Source organism: Mustela nigripes, chromosome 12 (assembly GCF_022355385.1).
Source record: "Mustela nigripes isolate SB6536 chromosome 12, MUSNIG.SB6536, whole genome shotgun sequence".
In the NCBI taxonomy this organism is placed as follows: Eukaryota; Metazoa; Chordata; class Mammalia; order Carnivora; family Mustelidae; genus Mustela; species Mustela nigripes.
Window position 1 is genome coordinate 149,432,458 of NC_081568.1, and position 21,387 is coordinate 149,453,844.

General features: G+C 38.6%; 1 protein-coding gene across 1 annotated transcript; it reads right to left on the bottom strand.

Moving 5' to 3' along the window:
- Positions 1 to 365: 365 nt before the first annotated feature.
- LOC132027637 (olfactory receptor 2T27-like) lies at positions 366 to 21,256 on the bottom strand. Its single transcript, XM_059416410.1, has 2 exons — positions 21,073 to 21,256; positions 366 to 1,291 (listed from the first exon to the last, which is right to left on the bottom strand). The coding sequence occupies exons 1-2, from the start codon at positions 21,254 to 21,256 to the stop codon at positions 366 to 368; spliced, it is 1,110 nt and encodes a 369-aa protein (XP_059272393.1).
- Positions 21,257 to 21,387: the final 131 nt, after the last annotated feature.

Here is a 21,387-nt window from a genome sequence, read left to right on the forward strand (position 1 = left end):
AGAGGAGAAGGGAGTTGTGGTAAATTGGAAGGTGAAGTGAATCACGAGCGACTATGGACTCTGAAAAACAATCTGAGGGGTTTGAAGTGGAGGGGGAGTGGGAGGTTGGGGTACCAGGTGGTGGGTATTATAGAGGGCATGGATTGCACGGAGCACTGGGTGTGGTGAAAAAAATAATGAATACTGTTTTTCTGAAAATAAATAAATTGAAAAAATTTAAAAAAAGAACAATTATATCCCTTCAAACACATACTAATATGCCTGAGTCCTAATACTTTCTGGATTTTATAGATGTTACATTTCCAATATGTCAACCCATTGATGATGGCTACTTTTTGTGTTGAGTAGGAAACATGGCATTTTTCTCAATTGCCACATCTTTCCATGCACTTCCTCAGAGCCCCCACCACTTCTTTGCTCCTTAAGCTGTAGATGAGTGGATTGTGTATGGGGGTCATGATGGTGCCAAGCACAGCTGCATTTTGGTCTTGTTCAGGTGTGTGAGAAGAAGTGGGTGTCATATAAATAAAGAGACTCACCACTGTCAGGTGGGAGAAGCAGGTGGCCAGGGCTTTGTTACTGCCTTTCGGAGAATTCATCCTCAGATCACTAAGAAAGATAAGAGTGTAGGAGACCATACTAAGAAAAAATGGGATCAGGAGAAACACAATTGTTGATACAAATTTTACCATCTCATAGGCTGGTATGTCCACACAAGACATCCTCAGGATGGCAGGCATCTCACAAAAGTAATGATTAATTTCCCTGGAACCACAGATTGGGAAATTCATTGGGTAGATGGTGTGTACAAGGGCTGTAAGGGCTCCCCCACTCCAGGCTCCAGAAGCCATCTTCAGACAGACCTTGGGGTTCATGAGAATTTTGTATCTCAGGGTGTTACAGACAGCCACATAGTGATGATAGGCCATTAGGATCAGCAGGATGCACTCAGCAAGACCAAGGGTGAGGAAGTAAAGGAGCTGAGTGGCACAAGCAAAACAGGAAATGCTCTTCTTCCCTGTGTAATAGTTGGTAACCATTTTGGGGACTGTGCTGGAGATATAAGCCAAGTCAATGAAGGAAAGCTGACTGAGCAGGAAGTACATGGGGGTGTGGAGGTGAGAGTCCAGCCAGATGAGGAGGATTAGTATGGACTTTCCCATAAAGGCAATAATGTAGATGAAAAGAAAGAAGAGGATGAGGAGGTAGGGATACCTGAAGCAGGGGAAGAGCCACAGGAGGATAAAGTCAGTTGAACTTTCATTCTTCTGCTCCGTTTCATTTAAATGCTCTGTTTAAACTGAAAATTTATAAAAGAAAAATAATATAATGGAGGATATGGTGTTTTGTTAAAATAATTTAATCTTTCAGTCAACATTCACTTCTCTGTAATCTTATAGCTAGGTCTTTAAAACAATACATTCTCATAAAAAATTAGCTGAAAAAAATTCTATCAAAACACCTTTACTGGGCGCCTGGGTGGCTCAGTGGGTTGGGCCGCTGCCTTCGGCTCAGGACATGATCTCAGAGTCCTGGGATCGAGTCCCATATCGGGCTCTCTGATCGGCGGAGAGCCTGCTTCCCTCTCTCTCTCTGCCTGCCTCTCTATCTACCTGTGATTTCTCTCTGTCGGGTAAATGAATAAAATCTTAAAAAAAAAAAACCACCTTTACTTAGAAATTAGTAATGTCATAGTCTATAATTGGTCTGAACTGGTCAAATGAATGTTAAGCCCCTTTGACTTGTAATAAATAATGAATTGACCATAATCTTCCCCCTATATGTAATTTTTTAAATGTACTGTTAACATTCTTGTGTCTTTAATATTGTTTTCCTGAATGTACTGTTCTACCCACATCCACGCCAAAGGATCTAAGCTTCCTTTGAGGTTATCTCACAGATTTTCTAAAGAAATTTTAATTGCCAGCTAAATGAGATAGTCTGTTTATTCTATTTTACTTAACTCTCACTTTTCTTAATTTAAACTTCAGTTTTTCATTTGAATAATGTCTTTATTAAATTAACAACCTAAAAAGGAAAAAAAAAAAACCAGCAGTCATATCCTTTTGTTAATCTTTCAGTATTTGTCCATTTCCCATAGAATAACAATTTCTTCAAAATACTTTTAGGGTATTGATTATAGTCCTGCAAATAAATTTGAATATCCCATCTTTGTAAAAGTTGTGATGACATAAACGACAAGTGAAGATATGTATCCTTATTTACTCAATGAGAAATGTCTCATAAATATTCAATTTCCAGATCAATGAATTGATTTCCTTTGTGAACCCTGACCTTCAATTTTTCTTCTTTGTGACCTTCAATGTTTGTTCTTTTTAAAAGCAGTATCAATGGAAAGTTTTGCTTTTATTACCAATAATATACTTTAAATATTTTGTTATACCAAATCACACATTCTTTTGCATTTCGTTATTCAAGATAATGAAAAAAAAAACACATTGTTTATGTCCATCTGTCAATGGAAAGAGAGCAGAGTTCTCAGTGGCACTCAAGGTAGAGTTAATATAAGCTTGTGAGAGAACTTTAGTCCTGGGGTAACTTGTTTTCTTAAGTTACCAAAGACTGTGCACTTCTGAGATCCTGGGCTGCATTTTTTGGGCACTGTGCTTTTTGATACATTTCTAGCTTCTTGTCTTTTTTGACATAGATGCTTCCCCTACAGGTATTATTTCTTTGGGGAATGAAATAATGGGAGAAAATCTTTAAAAATAATGTTTCATGGCCCTCAATATCATTTATAAAATATGACATTATGTCTATCAGTATAATACATGGGGAGTTTTATTATCATAGTAGACTCAATGAATTGTAGACTAGAATAGGAAATAGACATAAACACTGTTCTAGGAATGAGAAAGCCTCATGCATTGTGCCTGGCATCTAATTGATGACTAGGTTTTTTTTTTATTTGTTTGTTTCTTTGTTTTGTTTTTGGGGAAAATAACAAATTTATTCCTAGAAATTCATAGGTGATTCAAGTTACTGACCAGTATGCCACACCACCAAATAAAAGGGTAAAAGCCATATGATTATATCAACACATGCTGAAAAAGCATTTAATAATAATTAGAAACTTTACTAAATAAAGTTAGCATAAAGTAAAAGAACTTACTAACATCAAAACCCTATATCACATATGGTCCTATGGGAAAAATACAAGATCACTTAATTTCCAGTACCATTTTAGGCAAGAATAACCAGTAGTGCCATAATTCACATTTTCTTAGGTGCTCTGGCAGACTCAGTATATAAAGAAGTCAGGTTAATTAACAATAGGTTAACAATAAGAGATTAGAGTAGCAAAAACAAAATTAATAGAATCACTAAGAAAATTGGGTAAGGCAATTGTATACAAGGAAAGATGTTCAAGAAGATGACTAGTTTTTTAAGTCTCTGTGCTTACATGGAAACTTCTTTTAAGTGTAAATTAATAATTTCCCACATTAACAAATTAGGCCTGTAGACATGATATATTATGCCATGATAATATTACATTCTCTTGGATTTAGGCATGTGAGTTCATTAGGAAAACCTTAGTTCTATCATATTTTTTGTGATTTGGAAATCAGAATACTTCTAGGATTTAGTTATTTCATATGCAGAAGAAGAGATTAACCTAGTTGAATTACACAAGCTGCTCTTGCCTTCAAAATTACAATTAGTTAGTATGTATTGATAAATTCATTGGACACACACTTTGTTACACTGAAAGATTGATTCAACAACAACAACAAAAGCAAAAACTATGCATTTAACCAGATACAGAGATTCTGACTAAATAAATGCTCAAACAGAATATTATAAAAATTCTTGCAAGATTTTTTTTTATCAAAGTGCCAGTTCTGTCTTTAAGTGGACAATATGGATTACCAGGATTTACTCAAGAAATAAAGAAAAAGAAACTTTAATTTTGTGTGACCTAGCTCAAAATAGTGGTATTCTTTTATTTTCTTCTAGGGAAAGTCACATTTCCTGTCAATTTCTCAAAGGTTGTAACTTTCTCCATGACATAAAGTTTGAAACTAAGTCATTAACAGTCAAAGAAGCACTCAGATTTTTGTGTGAATATCAAAAGACAGATCCTGTTACAAGGATACGGACAGATTGTTCCAATCTAAAACTCATCCTGTTCCTATAAATGCCCTTAAACTCTTTTTCTGAAATCAACATCCAAGAAAGGAGCATTTTCTTTGTCATTTGGGATCCAAGTAGTGCTCCTCACAGGCTTGGCTGCAGTAATCCCAAGATACACTGCAGGAGGACACAATGGCTGTATAGTGGAAAAAATACTAATACTGATGATCATTATAAGAATAGTAGTTCACACTCATGCAGGACTTACTAAATTCCAAAGCAGTTTGAATGCATTAAACTATTGACTGCTGGGTTCCTGGGTGGATCAGTTGATTGAATGTCTTCAGCTCCGGTCATGATCCTGGAGTCCCTGAATTGAGTTCTGCATGAGACTCCCTGCTCAGCAGGTGTCTGTTTCTCCCACTGACCTTCCCCCTCTCATGCTCACTCATTCTCATTCTCTCTCCCTCTTTCAAATAAATAATAAAAATTTTGAAAAACAAACAAACTATTGACTGCTTGTATGGACCCTATGTTCAATCTTGAGAAACCGAGGCAGACAAAAATGGCACAATGTGTTTTTACTCTGTCTTTCTTTAGCAACAGCTAAAGAAAATGAGACTGAGGCCTTTCCTACAGATCCTCCCTCCATCAAAACATTGCATTTTTCATTCAGATACTCACTGTGAGAAGCAGATTTCATTTTCATGTGATCCAAGTTTCTTTGCTCTTGCTTTTCAAAGGGTTCTTTGGTATGGAGGCTGGGTAGATAACCAGAGTTAACTACATGCATAGAAAGCAATTATTTTATTAATAGGTAAAAACATTCTCCTGTCCCTGCCTTCAGCCCCATAGTTACCACTGCCTCATGTACTTCCAGTAGCTGCTGTCATCGCCTTATGTTTTATGGCTCTTTTGTACTAACTTAATCAACACATGTCTTGAGAAGAATGATTTCTGAAATTTCAAATTCCCTGAGAAAGGATTAATTGCATTTCTGCTGTATATCCAGTTTATGTCTGAGATCATCATGTGAAGATACAGTATCTTCTTCCATATTTGATTAAGTCCTTCTATACCTTTCTGTAACACAAAATGGGGGAGATATGAATTGCCTCGTGGGGATTTGTCTCCAGGCTTCAATTAACTGTAAACTCAGAATAGGTTCAGGGCTCTAATAAGACTCATATGAAAGTTAATTACTGTCCGATATTCTATACTCTCTTTGCAAAACAATGCAGTTGGGTTTTGATTGTCTCTAAGGAAGTATGAACATCAAGAGATTCCATGCTGAAAATGTGATAGCAAACTATTTGGATGACTTTTAATCAGTGCAGAAGAAAAACAATTTTTTAAAAGAAAATTATATCAGAAGAAACATGATCTCTGAAACAAAATAATAGGTGAGGAAGACTGAGTATCATACATCTTATGTCTTCCATGATTCCAATTTTATCTCAATTAATGGGGATTTGAGGAGTTTATCTGATCACAGTGCACTTAAATACTGGAAAGTTAGGAAAGACAATAAATTGGGTAGCATAACTGTAATTGTTGCTTCAGTAAGAAAGTTAACAAGCAATCTATTCTAAAGAAAAAATTCAATAAGTCATCATTTGTGTGTCCTAGAAACAGTTACGATGGCTATCTTTTTATTCTTTTAAGAACCATAAGTGACTCTTAATCTCACAAAACAAACTGAGGGTTGCCGGGGGGAGGGGGTTTGGGAGAAGGGGGTGGGATTATGGACATTGGGGAGGGTATGTGATTTGGTGAGTGCTGTGAAGTGTGTAAACCTGGTGATTCACAGACCTGTACCCCTGGGGATAAAAATATATGTTTATAAAAAAAAAAAAAAAAAAAAAAAGATGCATTTTAATTACAGTTAGTTAATATAGAGTTATATTCCACTTAGTTAATATATAGTTATATATGTATATGCAGTTATATAGTTTCAGGTGTACAGTATAATAATTCAAAACTTCCATACATCAGCATGTGTTCATCACAAGTCAAGTATTAATTTTCATCATCTATTTAAACCATCTTAGAGACCCCTCCCCTCTGGTAACCATCAGATTGTTCTCTATAATTAATGTCTGTTTTGGAGTGCTTGGGTGACTCAGTCAATTAAACATTTGACTCTTGATTTTGGCTCAGGTCATGATCTCAGGATCCCTAGATTGAGCTCCATGTTAGGCTCTGCACTGAGCATGGAGCCTGTTTGAGGTTCTCTATCTCCCTCTGCACCTTCCACCTCCCTCCCCAAAACTCTCACTCTCTCATAAAAAAAGTTAAGTCTGTTTCTTGCTTTGATTATCTCATATTTTTCCCTTGCTTATTTTATTTCACATATAAATGGAATCATGGTACTTTTTCTGGTACTCTATGGTACTTATGGTACTCTTTTTTTGACTTTTCTTTTAGCATAATACTCTAGCTCCCTTCATGTCATTGTAAATGGTAAGATTTTTTTTTTTTTAATTGCTGGAGTTATATTTCATTGTGTGTGTGTGTATGTGTGTGTGTGTGTGTGTGTGTGTGTGTGTGTTTGTCTGGTGTTTGTATGCATATCCCTCATGATAAGTGATGATGAGCATCTTTTTTCATGTGCCTGTTGTCCATGTATATGTCTTCTTTGGACAATTGTCTATTTATGGCTTCTACCCATTTTTCAATTGGATTATTTGTTTTTTGGGTGTCAGGTTCTATATATTCTTGATATATATTTTGGATACTGGCCCTTTACTGGATATGTCATTTGCTTTGCAAACATCTTCTCTGATTCTGTAGGTTGCTTTTTAGTTTTGCTGATATTCCCTTAGCTATGTAGAAGATTTTTATTTTTATATAATGCCAGTAGTTTATTTTTGCTTTTGTTTCCATTGCAGCAGGAGACAAATCTAGGAAGAAGCTGTTATGGCTATCTTAGAGAAGTTAATGCTTATGTTATTCTCAAGGATTTTTATTGTTTCAGTTCTCACATTTAGGTCTTTAAATAATTTTGAATTTATTTTTATGTATGGTGTAAGTAAGTGGTCTACTTTTAATCTTCTGGATGTTGCTTTCCAGTTTTCCCACCACCATTTGTTCCAGAGACTGTCTTTTTTCAACTGGGTATTCTTTCTTGCTTTGTCAAAGATTAATTGACCATGGAATTGTGGGTTTATTTTTGGATTTTATTTTAAGCTGAAGCAAAATCTGAATTTATTTTATTTTATTTCATTTTTCATTATGTTACATTAGTCATCAAACTAGAACATCATTAGTTTTCGATGTAGTGTTCCATAATTCATTATTTGTGTATAACACACAGTGCTCATTACAATATGTGACCTCCTTAATACTTATTACCAGGCTACCCCATCCCCACAATCCCTCACCTCGGAAACCCTCATGTTGTTTCCCAGAGCCCATAGTCTCTCATTGATCATCTCCCTCTCTGATTTCTCTCCCTTCAGTTTTCCCTTCCTTCCCTTAATGTCCTCCATGCTATTCCTTATGTCCCATATATGATTTAAATCATATCATAATTGTCTTTCTCTGCTTGACTTATTTCATTTAGCATGATCTCCTCCAGTCCATCTGTGTCAATGCAAATGTTGGATATTCATCCTATCTGATGGCTAAGTAATATTGGATTGAATATATTGACCATATGTTCTTTATCCATTCATCTGTTGAAAGGCATCTTGACTTATTTCACAGTTTGGTTATTGTAGACATTGCTGCTATGAGCATTGGTGTGCATGTACCCTCTTCTTTTTTACTATGTCTGTATCTTTGGGGTAAATATCCAGTAGTCCCATTGCTGGGTTATAGGGTAGCTCTATTTTTAACTTTTTGAGGAACCTCCATACTGTTTTCCAAAGTGGCTGTACTACCTTGCATTTCCACCGATAGTGTAAGAGGGTTTCTCACATCCTTTCCAACATTTGTTGTTTCCTGCCTTGTTAATGTTTGCCATTCTAACTAGTGTAAGATGGTTATCTCTATGTGGTTTAGATTTGAATTTCCCTGATGGCTAATGATGATGAACATTTTTTCATGTGTCTGTAGCCATTCATATGTTTTCTTTGGCAAAGTGTCTGTTCATGTCTTCTCTCCATTTTTTGACTTACTTGTTTTTGGGTGTTGAGTTTGAGAAGCTCTTTAGATCTTGGAAACCAACCCTTTATCTGATATGCCATTTGCAAATATCTTCTTTGATTCTTTGGGTGGCTTCTTAGTTTTGTTGACTGTTTCTTTTGCTGTGCAAAAGATTTTTTTATCTTGATGAAGTCCCAAAAGTTCATTTTAGAATTTGTTTCCTTTGCCTTTGGAGACATGTTTTGAAAGAAGGTGCTGTGACCAATCTTGAAGAGGCTACTGCCTATGTTCTTCTCTAGGATTTTGATGGATTCCTGTTTCACATTGAGGGATTTCATCCAGTTTGAGTTTATCTTTGTGTATGGTGTAAGGAAATGGTTGAGTTTCATTCCTCTGTATATAGCTGTCCAATATTCCCAGCACCATTTATTGAAGAGACTGTCATTGAATATTTTTCCCTAATTTGCCAAAGATTATTTGACCATAGACATAAGGGTCTGTTTCTGGCCATGCTATTCTGTTCCATTGATCTATGTGTCTTTTTTTTTTTTTTTTTGCCAAAAATATTCTATCTTGGTGATCATAGAATATAACATGAAACAAAATGTACCATGAATATAATGTGAAATCAGGCAATGTGATGCCCCCAGTTTGGTTTTTCTTTTTCAACATTTCCTTAGCAATTTAGGTGTTTTCTAGTTCCATACAAATTTTATGATTGGTTGTTCCAGCACTTTGAAAAATGCCATTGGTATTATAATAGGGATAATGTTGAAAGTGTAGATTGCTCTGGGCAGCATAGACATTTTAACAATGTTTATTCTTCCAATCCATGAGCCTGGAAAAATTTTCCATCCCTTTTTCTCTTCCCCAATTTCTTTCATAAGTGTTCTGTAGTTTCTGCAGTATGGATCCTGTAACTCTTTGGTTAGATTTACCTAGGTATCTTATGGATTTTTAGTGCTATTGTAAATGGAATTGATTCCCTAATTTCTCATTCTACAGTTTCATTGTAAGTATGGAAAAGCAAATAATTTCTGTGCACTGATCTTGTATCCTGTCACATTACTGAATTGTTGTATAAGTTCTAGAGATATTGGGGGAGGAGGCTTTTGGATTTCCCACATAAAGTATCATGTCATCTGTAAAGAGAGAGAGTTTGACTTCTTCTTTCCCAATTTGAATACCTTTTATTTCTTTTTGTTGTGTGATTGTTGTTGCTAGGACTTCTAGTAGTATGTTGAACAATAGTGGCCAGAGTGGGCATCCTTGTTGTGTTCCTGATCTTAAAGGAAAGGCTGTCAGCCTTTCCCCCATTGAGAATGGTATTTGCTGTGGGCTTTTCAAAGATGGATTTTATGAAATTGAAGGATTTTTGTCCCTATCCCTACACTCTGAACAGTTTTATTCAGGAAAGGATGCTGTATTTTGTCAAATACTTTTTCTGCATCGATTAAGAGGATTATATAATTCGTGTCTTATCTTATATTAGTGTGTTTTACCACATTGATTAATTTGTGAGTATCTAGTTAAACTTGCATCCCAGGAATAAATTCTATGTGGTGGTGATGGGTTACCCTTTTAATATTCTGTTGAATCTTATTGGTTAGGATCTTGTTGAGTATTTTAGCATCCATGTTCATTAGAGATATGGGTCTGAAATTCTCCTTTTTGATGGAGTCTTTTCCTGGTTTTGGGATCTGGGTAATACTGGCCTCATATAACTAGTTTGGAACGTCTCCTTCAATTTCTATTTTTTGAAACAGCTTTAGTAGAATAGGTGTTATTTCTTCTATAAATGTTTGGTAGAATTCCCCAGGGAATCTGTCAGGACCCGAGCTCTTGTTTTTTGGGAGGTTTTTGATCATTGCTTCAATCTTGTTACTAGATATCAGTTTATTCAGGTTGTCAATTTCTTCCTGATTCAGTTTTGGTGGTTTATAATTTTCCAGGAAGGTATCTATTTCTTTCATGATGCTTAATTTATTGGCATATAGCCGTTGATAAAAATTTCTAATGATTGTTTCTATTTCTTTGATGTTATTTGTGATCTCTCCCCTTTCACTTATAATTTTATTAATTTGGGTCCTTTCACTTTTCTTTTGAATAAGTCCAGCCAGATATTTAATGATCTTATTAATTCTTTCAAGGGACCAGCTTCTCATTTTGTTGATTTGCTGTACTGTTTTCTGGGTTCTAATTAATTTACATCGGCTCTAATTCTTATTATTTCTCTTCTCCTGCTTAGTTTCCAGTCCCTTTAGTTGTAAGGTTAGCTTGTGCATTCAGGATTTTTTCTAGTTTTTTGAGTGAGGCTTGGATGGCTATGTATTTCCTCCTTAGAACTTCCTTTGCAGTATCTCATAGGTTTTTGGATACATGTATTTTCATTCTCATTGGTTTTCATGAATTAATTTCTTTGATTTTCTGGTAGACCCAAACATTCTTGAGTAGGATGGCCTTTGGCTTCCAAGTATTTGAACTCCTTCCAAATGTCTTCTTGTGGTTGAGTTCCAGTTTCCAAGCACTATTGTCTGAGAATATGCAGGGAATAATCTCAATCTTTTGGTATCAGTTGTGACCTGATTTGTGACCCAGTTTGATCTATCCTAAAGAAAGTTCCATGTGCATTTAAGAAGAGTGAGTATTCTGTTATCTTAAGGTGGAATGTTCTGTATATATCTATGAAGTCCATCTGGCCCAATGTGTCATTCAAAGCTCTTGCTTCTTTGTTGACCTTATGCTTAGATTATCTGTCTAATCAGTATGGTAATGGCACAAAAACAGACACATAGATCAATAGAACAAAATAGAGAGCCCAGAAATAGACCCTCAACTCTATGGTTAACTAATCTTTCACAAAGCAGGAAAACAGGCAGCAACCTCTTCAACCTCAGCCGCAGCAACTTCTTCCTAGGAACATCACCAAAGGCAAGGGAAGAAAGGGTAAAAATGAACTCCTGGGACTTCATCAAGATCAAAAGCTTTTGCACAGCAAAGGAAACAGTTAACAAAACCAAAAAACAGCTGACAGAATGAGAGAAGATATTTGCAAATGACATATCAGATAAAGGGCTAGTATCCAAAATCTATAGAGAGTTTAGCAAACTCAACACCCACAGAACAAATAATACAATCAAGAAATGGGCAGAGGACATGAACAGACATATCTGCAAGGAAGACATCCAGATGGCCAACAGACACATGAAAAAGTGTTCCACATCACTCGGCATTATGGAAATACAAATCAAAATCACAATGAGATACCACCTCACACGAGTCAGAATGGCTAAAATTAACAGGTGAGGAAATGACAGATGCTGGTGAGGATGCAGAGAAAGGGAACCCTCCTACACTGTTGGTGGGAATGCAAGCTGGTGAGACCACTCTGGAAAACAGCATGGAGTTTCCTCAAAAAGTTGAAAATAGACCTACCTTATGATCCAGCAATTGCACTACTGGCTATTTACCCTAAAGACACAAACGTAGTGATCCGAAGGGCACATGCACCTGAATGCTTATAGCAGGAATGTCCACAACAGCCAGACTATGGAAAGAACCTAGATGTCCATCCACAGATGAATGGATAAAGAAGAGTTGTATATATATACAATGGCATACTATGTAGCCATCAAAAGAAATAAAATCTTGCCATTTGCAACGACATGGGTGGAAATAGAGGGTATTATGCCTATTGAAATAAGTCTATCAGAGAAAGACAACTATCATATGATCTCCCTGATATGAGGAAGTGGAGATGCAATGTAGGGGTTTGAGGGGTAGGAAAAGAATAAATGAAACAAAATGGGATCGGGAGGGAGACAAACCATAAGAGACTCATAATGTCACAAAACAAACTGAAGGGGCCTGGGGGAAAGGGGGTAGAGAGAGGGTGGTGGGGTTATGGACATTGGGGAGGGTATGTGCTATGTTGAGTGCTGTGAAGTGTGTAAACCTGGCGATTCACAGACCTGTACCCCTGTGGCTAATAATATATTATACATTTATTAAAATTTTTTTAAAAAAGCAAACAAACAAACAAAAAAAGAGTATCCATCTACTGTTGAAGTATTGAGGTCTCTTACCATTAAAGTATTATTATCAATATGATTCTTGAAAGATGGGGGAGGAGTAGAGTACCATATTTTAACTGGTCCCCTGAATTGAGTTGGATATATACAAGACCATTCTGAACACGCATGAAATCAGCCTGTGATGTAAAAAGATATATCTGGATCTCTACAAATGAATATCTCAGGCGGTTGGTCTCAAGGTATGAAGTGGTGAGCTGTAATTTTGTGGGCAGATATTGGAAGATAAACAGAATGGGGAGGAAACCTCTGGGATCCTGTACTACTGGAGTGCAAAAGCCTCACTCACTCAGGACAGGGCAAAGACTCACAGATAGGTAGCATTGAGGAAAAGACTTTAGGGCAGCACCCCCCAGACTGACACACACCTGGAGCCATGTGTATGCAAACTGGGGGCATCTGGTGGCTTTAGAAACACAAAAGGCAGAGACATGCCTGGGCCTGGAAGTGAAGGCTGGAGAACTGTCATGGGGTGAACAACCCAGGATGCTGTAGTTTTTGGCAGCACAGACAGAAGTGAGAACAGTGTGGCCTGGAGAATTCATGGAGGGGTAGACTGTGATCTCCCTGTTCTGAGACAGTGATTTGGATATGGTCAGTCCTGCTCTGACTCTTGGGGGGGGGGGCTGAAAGCAGCCAGAGAAATCCAACAGAGAGCAAAGCCCCCCCCAAATCGGTTTTCACCAAGCCCATTTCCCCACAGGGATCAGAGTTGCCCAATCAGAGTTGCCAGGGTTACATTGGGCAGACCCCTCCACCAGAAGACAGGCTGGAAGAGCAAGAGGCTGACAACCTTAAGGTCCCTATAAAACTTGCTTAGATTATGGTGAATAATTTGGACTCTGTACATTCCTTCAACCACCTCTCAACAGAATGGTTAAGAGGAGGAACCCTCAACATAGGAAAAACTCAGAGACTGTGACCTCTGCCACAGAATTAATGGATATGGATATGAGCAAGATATCAGAAATAGACTTCAGGGTAACAGTTATGCAAACAATAGCTAGGATGGAGAAAACTATGTTGTCATTAATGACAACATAGATTCTCTAAGGGCATAAATGAGACCTGATCTGGCAGAACTTAAACCTGCTTCAATGAGATCCAATCTAATCTAGATACTTTAACAGCTAGGGTAAATGAGGCAGAAGAACAAATTAGTGATCTAGAAGACAAATTAATAGAAAAGAAGGAACAAGAGGAGTCCTGGAAAAAACAGCTTAAAATCCATGAAAACAAAATAGAGAAGTAAATGATACCATGAAATGTTCCAAAGTCAGAATTATTGGAATCCCTAAGGTGCTGGAGAGAGAGTACTAGAAGATATATCTGAGCAAATTGTACCCAAGAATTTCCCTAATCTGGGGAATGAAACAAACAGTTGTGTCCTAGAGGCAGAGAGGACCTTTCCCAATATCAAGAGAACAGATCAATTCCCCAACATGTAATAGTAAAACCGACATATTGTAGAAACAAGGAAGCCATCTAAGGGGAGTTGGGGGAAGGGATTCTTTATGTACAGAGGGAAGAGCATCAGAAAAATTTCAGACTTGTCCACTGAGAACTGGAAAGCCAGAAATGGCTGGCAAGACATATTGAGAGTACTAAATGAGAGGAACATGCAGCCAAGAATTCTTTTTTAAAAAAATTTATTTATTATTTTCACTATAACAGTATTCATTATTTTTGCACCACACCCAGTGCTCCATGCAATCTGTGCCCTCTATAATACCCACCACCTGGTACCCCAACCTCCCACCCCCCAGCCACATCAAATACCTCAGATTGTTTTTCAGAGTCCATAGTCTCTCTTGGTTCACCTCCCCTTCCAATTTACCCCAAATCCTTTCTCCTCTCTAGCTCCCCATGTCCTCCATGTATTTGTTATGCTCCACAAATAAGTGAAACCATATGATAACTGATTCTCTCTGCTTGACTTATTTCACTCAGCATAATCTCTTCCAGTCCAATCCATGTTGCTACAAAAGTTGGGTACCCATGCTTTCTGATGAAGGCATAATACTCCATAGTGTATATGGACCACATCTTCCTTATCCATTCATCCATTGAAGGGCATCTTGGTTCTTTCCACAGTTTGGCGACCGTGGCCATTGCTGCTATAAACACTGGGGTACAGATGGCCCTTCTTTTCACTATATCTGTATCTTTTGGGTAAAAGGAGTGCAAGGGCAGGGTCATAGGGAAGCTCTACTTTTAATTTCTTGAGGAATCTCCACACTGTTCTCCAAAGAGGCTGCACCAATTTACATTCCCACCAACAGTGGAAGAGGGTTCCCCTTTCTCCACATCCTCTCCAACACATGTTGTTTCCTGTCTTGCTAATTTTGACCATTCTAACTGGTGTAAGGTGATATCTCAATGTAGTTTTAATTTGAATCTCCCTGATGGCTAGTGATGATGAACATTTTTTTCATGTGTCTGATAGCCATTTGTATGTCTTTATTGGAGAAGTGTCTGTCCATGTCTTCTGCTCATTTTTTGATATGATTGTCTGTTTTGTGTGTGTTGAGTTTGAGGAGTTCATTATAGATCCTGGATATCAACCTTTGTCTGTACTGTCATTTGCAAATATCTTCTCCCATTCCGTGGGTTACCTCTTTGTTTTCTTGACTGTTTCCTTTGCTGTGCGGAAGCTTTTGATTTTGATGAAGTCCCAAAAGTTCATCTTCGCTTTTGTTTCCTTTGCCTTTGGAGACATATCTTGAAAGAAGTTGCTGTGGCTGATATCGAAGAGATTACCGCCTATGTTCTCCTCTAGGATTCTGATGGATTCCTGTCTCACATTGAGGTCTTTTATCCATTTTGAGTTTATCTTTGTGTATGGTGTAAGAGAATGGTCGAGTTTCATTATTCTAAATATAGCTGTCCAGTTTTCCCAGCACCATTTATTGAAGAGATTGTCTTTTATCCACTGTATATTTTTTCCTGTTTTGTCGAAGATTATTTGACCATAGAGTTGAGGGTCCATATCTGGGCTCTCTACTCTGTTCCACAGGTCTATGTGTCTGTTTTTATGCCAGTACCATGCTGTCTTGGTGATCACAGCTTTGTAATAAAGCTTGAAATCAGGTAATGTGATGCCCCCAGTTTTATTTTTGTTTTTCAACATTTCTTTAGCGATTCGGGGTCTTTTCTGGTTCCATACACATTTTTGGATTATGTGCTCCAGCTCTTTGAAGAATACCGGTGGAATTTTGATCGGAATGGCATTAAAAGTATAGATTGCTCTAGGCAGTATAGACATTTTAACAATGTTTATTCTTCCAATCCAAGAGCATGGAATGTTTACCTAACTTTTTCTGTCTTCTGCAATTTCTTTCATGAGTGTTCTGTAGTTCCTTGAGTACAGATCCTTTACCTCTTTGGTTAGGTTTATTCACAGGTATCTTATGGTTCTTGGTGCTATAGTAAATGGAATCGATTCTCTAATTTCCCTTTCTGTATTTTCATTGTTAGTGTATAAGGAAGCCACTGATTTCTGCACATTGACTTTGTATCCTGCCACGTTGCTGCATTGCTGTATGAGTTCTAGTAGTTTGGGGGTGGAGTCTTTTGGGTTTTCCATATAAAGAATCATGTCATCTGCGAAGAAAGAGAGTTTGACTTCTTCCTTGCCTATTTTTATACCTTTTATTACTCTTTGTTGTCTGATTGCTGTTGCTAGGTCTTCTAATACTATGTTGAACAAGAGTGGTGAGAGTGGGCATCGTTTTCTGGTTTATCCAAGCATTTTTAAGCAGGGTGGTCTTTAGCTTCCAGGTGTTTGAGTTCCTTCGGAAATTTTCCTTGTGATTGAGCTCCAGTTTCAAAGCATTTTGATCTGAGAATGTGCAGGGAATAATCTCAGTCTTTTGGTATCGCTTGAGTCCTGATTTGTGACCCAGTATGTGGTCTATTCTGGAGAAAGTTCCATGTGCACTTGAGAAGAATGAGTATTCTGTTGTTTTAGGGTGGAATGTTCTGTATATATCTATGAGGTCCATCTGGTCCAATGTGTCATTCAATGCTCTTGTTTCTTTATTGATTTTCTGCTTGGATGATCTGTCTATTTCTGAATGAGGCATGTTAAGATCTCCAACGATTAGTGTATTCATATCAATATGACTCTTTATCTTGATTAACTATTTTCTTATGTAATTGGCTGCTCCCATATTGGGGGCATAGATATTTACAATTGTTAAATCATCTTGTTGGACAGTCCCTTTAAGTCCCTTCTGGATCTCTGACTGAAGTCTTTAGTTTAAAATCTAATTTATGTGATATGAGGTTCACTACCCCAGCCTTTCTTTGAGGCCCCTTGTCATGAAAGATGCTTCTCGATCCCTTCCCTTTCAGTCTGGGTGTATCTTTAGGTTCAAAATGGTCCTTTTATAGACAACATATGGATGGGTCCTGTCGTTTTATCCAGTCTGCAACCCTCTGCCATTTTATGGGTGCATTTAGGCCATTCACATTGAGGGTGATTATTGATAGATACGTTTTTATTGACATCTTGTTATCTTTGAAGTCTTTCTTTCTGTAGATTTTCTCTATATTTCTGTTCAATGCTATTCCTAGGCTTTTCCCTCCTTTAAAGAAGCCCCCTTAATATTTCCTGCAGTATCAGCTTGGTGGTTGCATAGTCTTTTAAGCATTGCCAGTCCTGGAAACTCTTTATCTTTCCATCCATTTTGAATGTCAGTCTTTCTGGATAAAGTATTCTTGGCTGCATGGTCTTCTCATTTAGTCCCCTGAATATATCTTGCCAGCCCTTTCTGGCTTTCCAGGTCTCTGTGGACAGGTCTGACATTATTCTGATGGTCTTTCCTCTGTACGTAAGGATCTTCTTTGTCCTAGCTGCTTTCAAGAGGTTCTGCCTACAATTATAATTCTTCATTCTTACTATTAGGTGTCTCAAGGACTTTCAAGAATCTCTAATCTTGGGGTGAAACCTTTCGGCCTCTAGTACATGAACGCTGGTTCCATTCATGAGATTCGGAAAATTTTCATGAAGAATTTGTTCCACTATATCTTCTAGACTTCTTTCTTTCTCTTTCCCTTCAGGGATTCCAATAATTCTGATGTTAGAACGTTTCATGGCATCATTTATTTCCCTGATTCTGTTTTTGTGGCTTCTAAGCTGTTTGTTCCAGGCTTCCTCCTGTTCCTTTCTCTCTATCTGTTTGTCCTCCATATCACTAATTCTATCTTCTTTCTCAGTTACTGTTGCGTTGAGAGAATTTAGATTAGATTGGATCTCATTGAGAGCATTGTGAAGCTCATTCCTGGTAGCTTTCAGCTCTTCCCTAATATTGAAAACATGATCTCTGGTTGTTTTCAGTTTGGCCCCAATCAATTCCGTTTGGTCACCCATGGCTATCTTCAACCTAGCTATTGCTTGGATAATTTTTAGCCTGAATTCTCTTTCCAACATATTGTCTATGTTGATAGCCGTTAGCTCTGTTGCAGAAGGTCCATCCTCTGTAATTTTCTTCTGTTGGGTATTCCTCCTCCTAGTCATTTTGGTGAGAGATGGCTGAACGGGTCTAGCTGTATGTATCGACTGTGGTGCAGTCAAGGTGCACCCTGGAATGCTTCTGAGCAATCAGGGTTCCCCACCCAAATGAGAGGAAAAAGAAAAGGAAAAGAAAAAAAGACAGAGGGAGAGAGACAGGAAAGAAAAGTGAGATGAAAGAGAAGGTTCAGCCCCCATGGGCCCCAAGATAAGATTTATGAAGTATACAAACAGACACAGACAAACAAAAAGACTGATAAATGTATATGACAAGAGAAAAAAAATATATCTATGCAAATAAAGGAAGAACCTCATCAAAAAGAACCCTGAGGGTAAGATTTATATACTATCAGGACAAACACAAAAACACAGAAATACTGGTGGAAGAAAAAGATGGGAAAGTGGTTGTAAACTCTCCGTGTGGGTGAGAAAGGTTGTTTTGATTCTTTCTGGATGTATTTTGATATCTTTGTTAAAGGACTCAACTTTCCTAAAATAAGGGGGGGATTAAGAATTGGTTTACCTATAGGGGTGGCATTGATTGGGGAAAGGGGATTACTTTGAAGTTTAACTCTATATGAATATTAGAAAATAAAAATAAAAAAGGAATAAACTAAACTAAACTAAACTAAAATTTAAAAAAAAGACATTTAAAAAATAGAAATGCAAAAGGAAAACACAGGTGTATGTATCAAAAAGTTCAGGTTAGAAGGTTATTATGGAATTTGATGTACTGGACATCTCACTGTGACAGTAAATAGGTTAAAAAATTATCTATAGAATAATAAAAAATTAACTATATAAAAAAATGAGCCAGAATAGTGGGATCGAATTAATAATAAAAATTGTCCTATGAAGTAGTGGTGGTTGTTCTCTTTTCATCTTTCTTCTTTTTTTTTTTTTCCTGTTTGGTTTTCTGGGGGAGGGGCCTGCCCCTTGGGTTTTCAGTCCCTGAAGTTCTCTCAGCTAAGTCCTCCTGCCCCCCTCAAGGGGGTGGGCTCTGAGGAAACTGTGTTTTTTTTTGGCTTTTGTTCTCTGGAGGTTTTTCTATTTGTTCCCTTTTTTTTTTCTCTCTCGCCTTGACCGCTTTTGATGGTTTTTGTAGGTTTAGAGGAAAGCAAACTGCACCCTGACCTCCCTCTCAGAGATAAGCCTCAGTCTAGCTGCAGAGCCCAAATAAATCCCCCCTTGGCCACTGGCAGAGCAGGTTCCCAGTAGGGTCCCTGGGGACTCAGGGTTTTTTGCTTGTACCCAAAACCACAGCAGTGGTGGCTGTCTGGGCAGCTCCAGCCTGCCAGAGAAGTTCCAAGCAGTGATTGCACACTGAGATTTTCCCACTGGCCAGAGCTGGGAGTGCCTTTTCTTTCCGGTTTGAGAGCACCTGGCTGGCGTTTGTGTGCACCTCTCTCAGGGGAGGGCGCGGGGCACGACTCGGACTCTGATGGCATGGCAGGGCACTCGCGTTGGGACTGCAAAAAGGCTGTGCTTCTGTTGGCTGGCGAGGCTCCCAGCCCCTCACAAGAGCCGGGCACCACGCACTTTCAGGGGCACTGGTGGTTCAGGGACTGAGACCTGGTTACTCTGCTGCACTCTCTCTGGCTCTGCGCCAGGGTGGCTGTCCTGGGTCTAGGGACTTAAGCCCTGACCCTAACATCCTTCCCGCAATTTCCCCCAGTGATCCTTTGCTCTTTTTGAGTGCTTTCTACCAGACTCCCGAGTTAATGCTGGTCCCCAGGCACAGGGCACTCTCGTATTGGGATATTACTTAACAATGGGTCATCTCTGGTGGCTCCCCCCGCCTTTTGTTTTACTTCCTATGTCAGTCCCACTCTGCTTTACCTGCCCACTAGCATCTTCTGCTCCAGTAGAGATCCAGACATGTATAATTCTGATCTCTGATCTCAGGCTGATTTCGTGAGTGATTGGAGTTCTTTGGAAGGTTATCAGCTCACTTAAGGGTACAGGTTGAAAGGGCTCATTCTCCTACTTCCGGCCATCTTGTCTCCAGCCAAGAATTCTTATTTGGCAAGGCTGTCATTCAGAATGGATGGAGAGACAAGGACCTTTCAGGACTGGCAGAAACTAAAAGAATATGTGATCACTACTGCAGTTCTGCAGGAAATATTAATGGGTGTTCTAGAAAAGGAGAATGACCCAAAGAGTGATATAGAACAGAAATTTATAGAGACAATCTATAGAAACGAGGACTTTACAGGCAACATGATGACAATAAAATCATATCTTTCAGTAATCACTCTCAACATAGAATGGCCTAAATGCTTCCATGACATGGCACAGGGTTGTAGATTGGATAAAAAGACATGACCCATCCATATGCTTAGACAGCATATGAACTCATTTTGAATCCAAAGATACATCCAGACTGAAAGTGAAAGGATGGAGCACCATCTTTCAAGCCAATGGACCTCGAAAGAAGGCTGGGGTAGTAATTCTCCTAACAAACTAGATTTTAAGCTTAAGAATGTAGAATATTAGAGATTATTAGAGATTCAGAAGGACACTGTGTCATTCGCAAAGGTTTCTCCAACAAGAAGGTCTAACAATTGTAAATATTGGGAGCAGACAACTACTTAAGCAAACTGTTAACCAAAATAAAAAGACATATTGATAATAATACATTAAGTGGAGGAGATGGGCACCTGGGTGGCTCTGGGTTAAAGCCTCTGCTTTCAGCTCAGGTCATGATCCCAGGGTCCTGGGATCAAGCCCTGGGTTGGGCTTTCTGCTCAGCAGGGAGCCTGCTTTCCTTCCTCTCTCTCTGCCTGCCTCTCTGCCTACCTCTGATCTCTGTCTGTCAAATAAATTAAAAAAAGACAAAAAGAAAAAAAAAATAAAAGAGGAGGAGATTACCAGGGGAGGAAGCGAGATGGCAGAGAATTAGGAGGCACTGTTTCAACCGGTCCACTAAAGTGAGCTAATTCTCTACCAAAGATCTCTGATCACCCATGAAATCAGCCTGAGATTACAATTATACAGATCCAGATCTCTATGGAGGCAGAAGATGACAGTGGACAGGTAAAGCAGAGTAGGAACATCAGACTATTATTGGAAGATAAACAAAAGTGGGAGGGAGCCACCAGAAGTGATCCATTGGAAAATAGTACCCCAATATGAGAGTGCCCTGTGACGGGGGACCAGCATTAACCTGGAGTCTGGTTGAAACTCCTCAAAATGAGCAAAATATCTTAAGGGGAAATTGGTAGAAGAGGGTGGTTAGGTGCAGGAGCTTAAGCCCATGGGCCCAGGATGGCCACCACTGACGCTGAGCCAGAGAGAATGTGGCAAAGTAGTCAGGCATTGGTCCTTGAGTCGCCAGCATGTGTGAGAGAGTCTGGTGTGGACGCCAGCTGGCGCTTTCTAGAAACACAGCTTTTTTCACTCTGCACGTGTGCGGCACTACTGTGGTCAGAGTCTCGCTCCACATGCTCCCCTGAGAGAGATCCATGTGGGCGCTAGCTGGTGCTCTCTAGGGCCTGAAGGGTCTGAACACTCCCAATCCCTGGCCAGTGTGAAAATCCCAGTGTGCGATCTCTGGTTGGGACCTCTCTGTCGGTCTGGATCTTCCCAGACAGCTGT

Bases quoted from the DNA above. Each gene is read 5' to 3' on its own strand.
- LOC132027637 (XM_059416410.1), bottom strand. From the start codon at position 21,256: ATGGATCTCTCTCAGGGGAGCATGTGGAGCGAGACTCTGACCACAGTA. The intron at 1,292-21,072 runs GTCAGTGGTGGC...CAGTTTAAACAG, and splicing joins CACATTCTCTCTGGCTCAGC to AGCATTTAAATGAAACGGAG.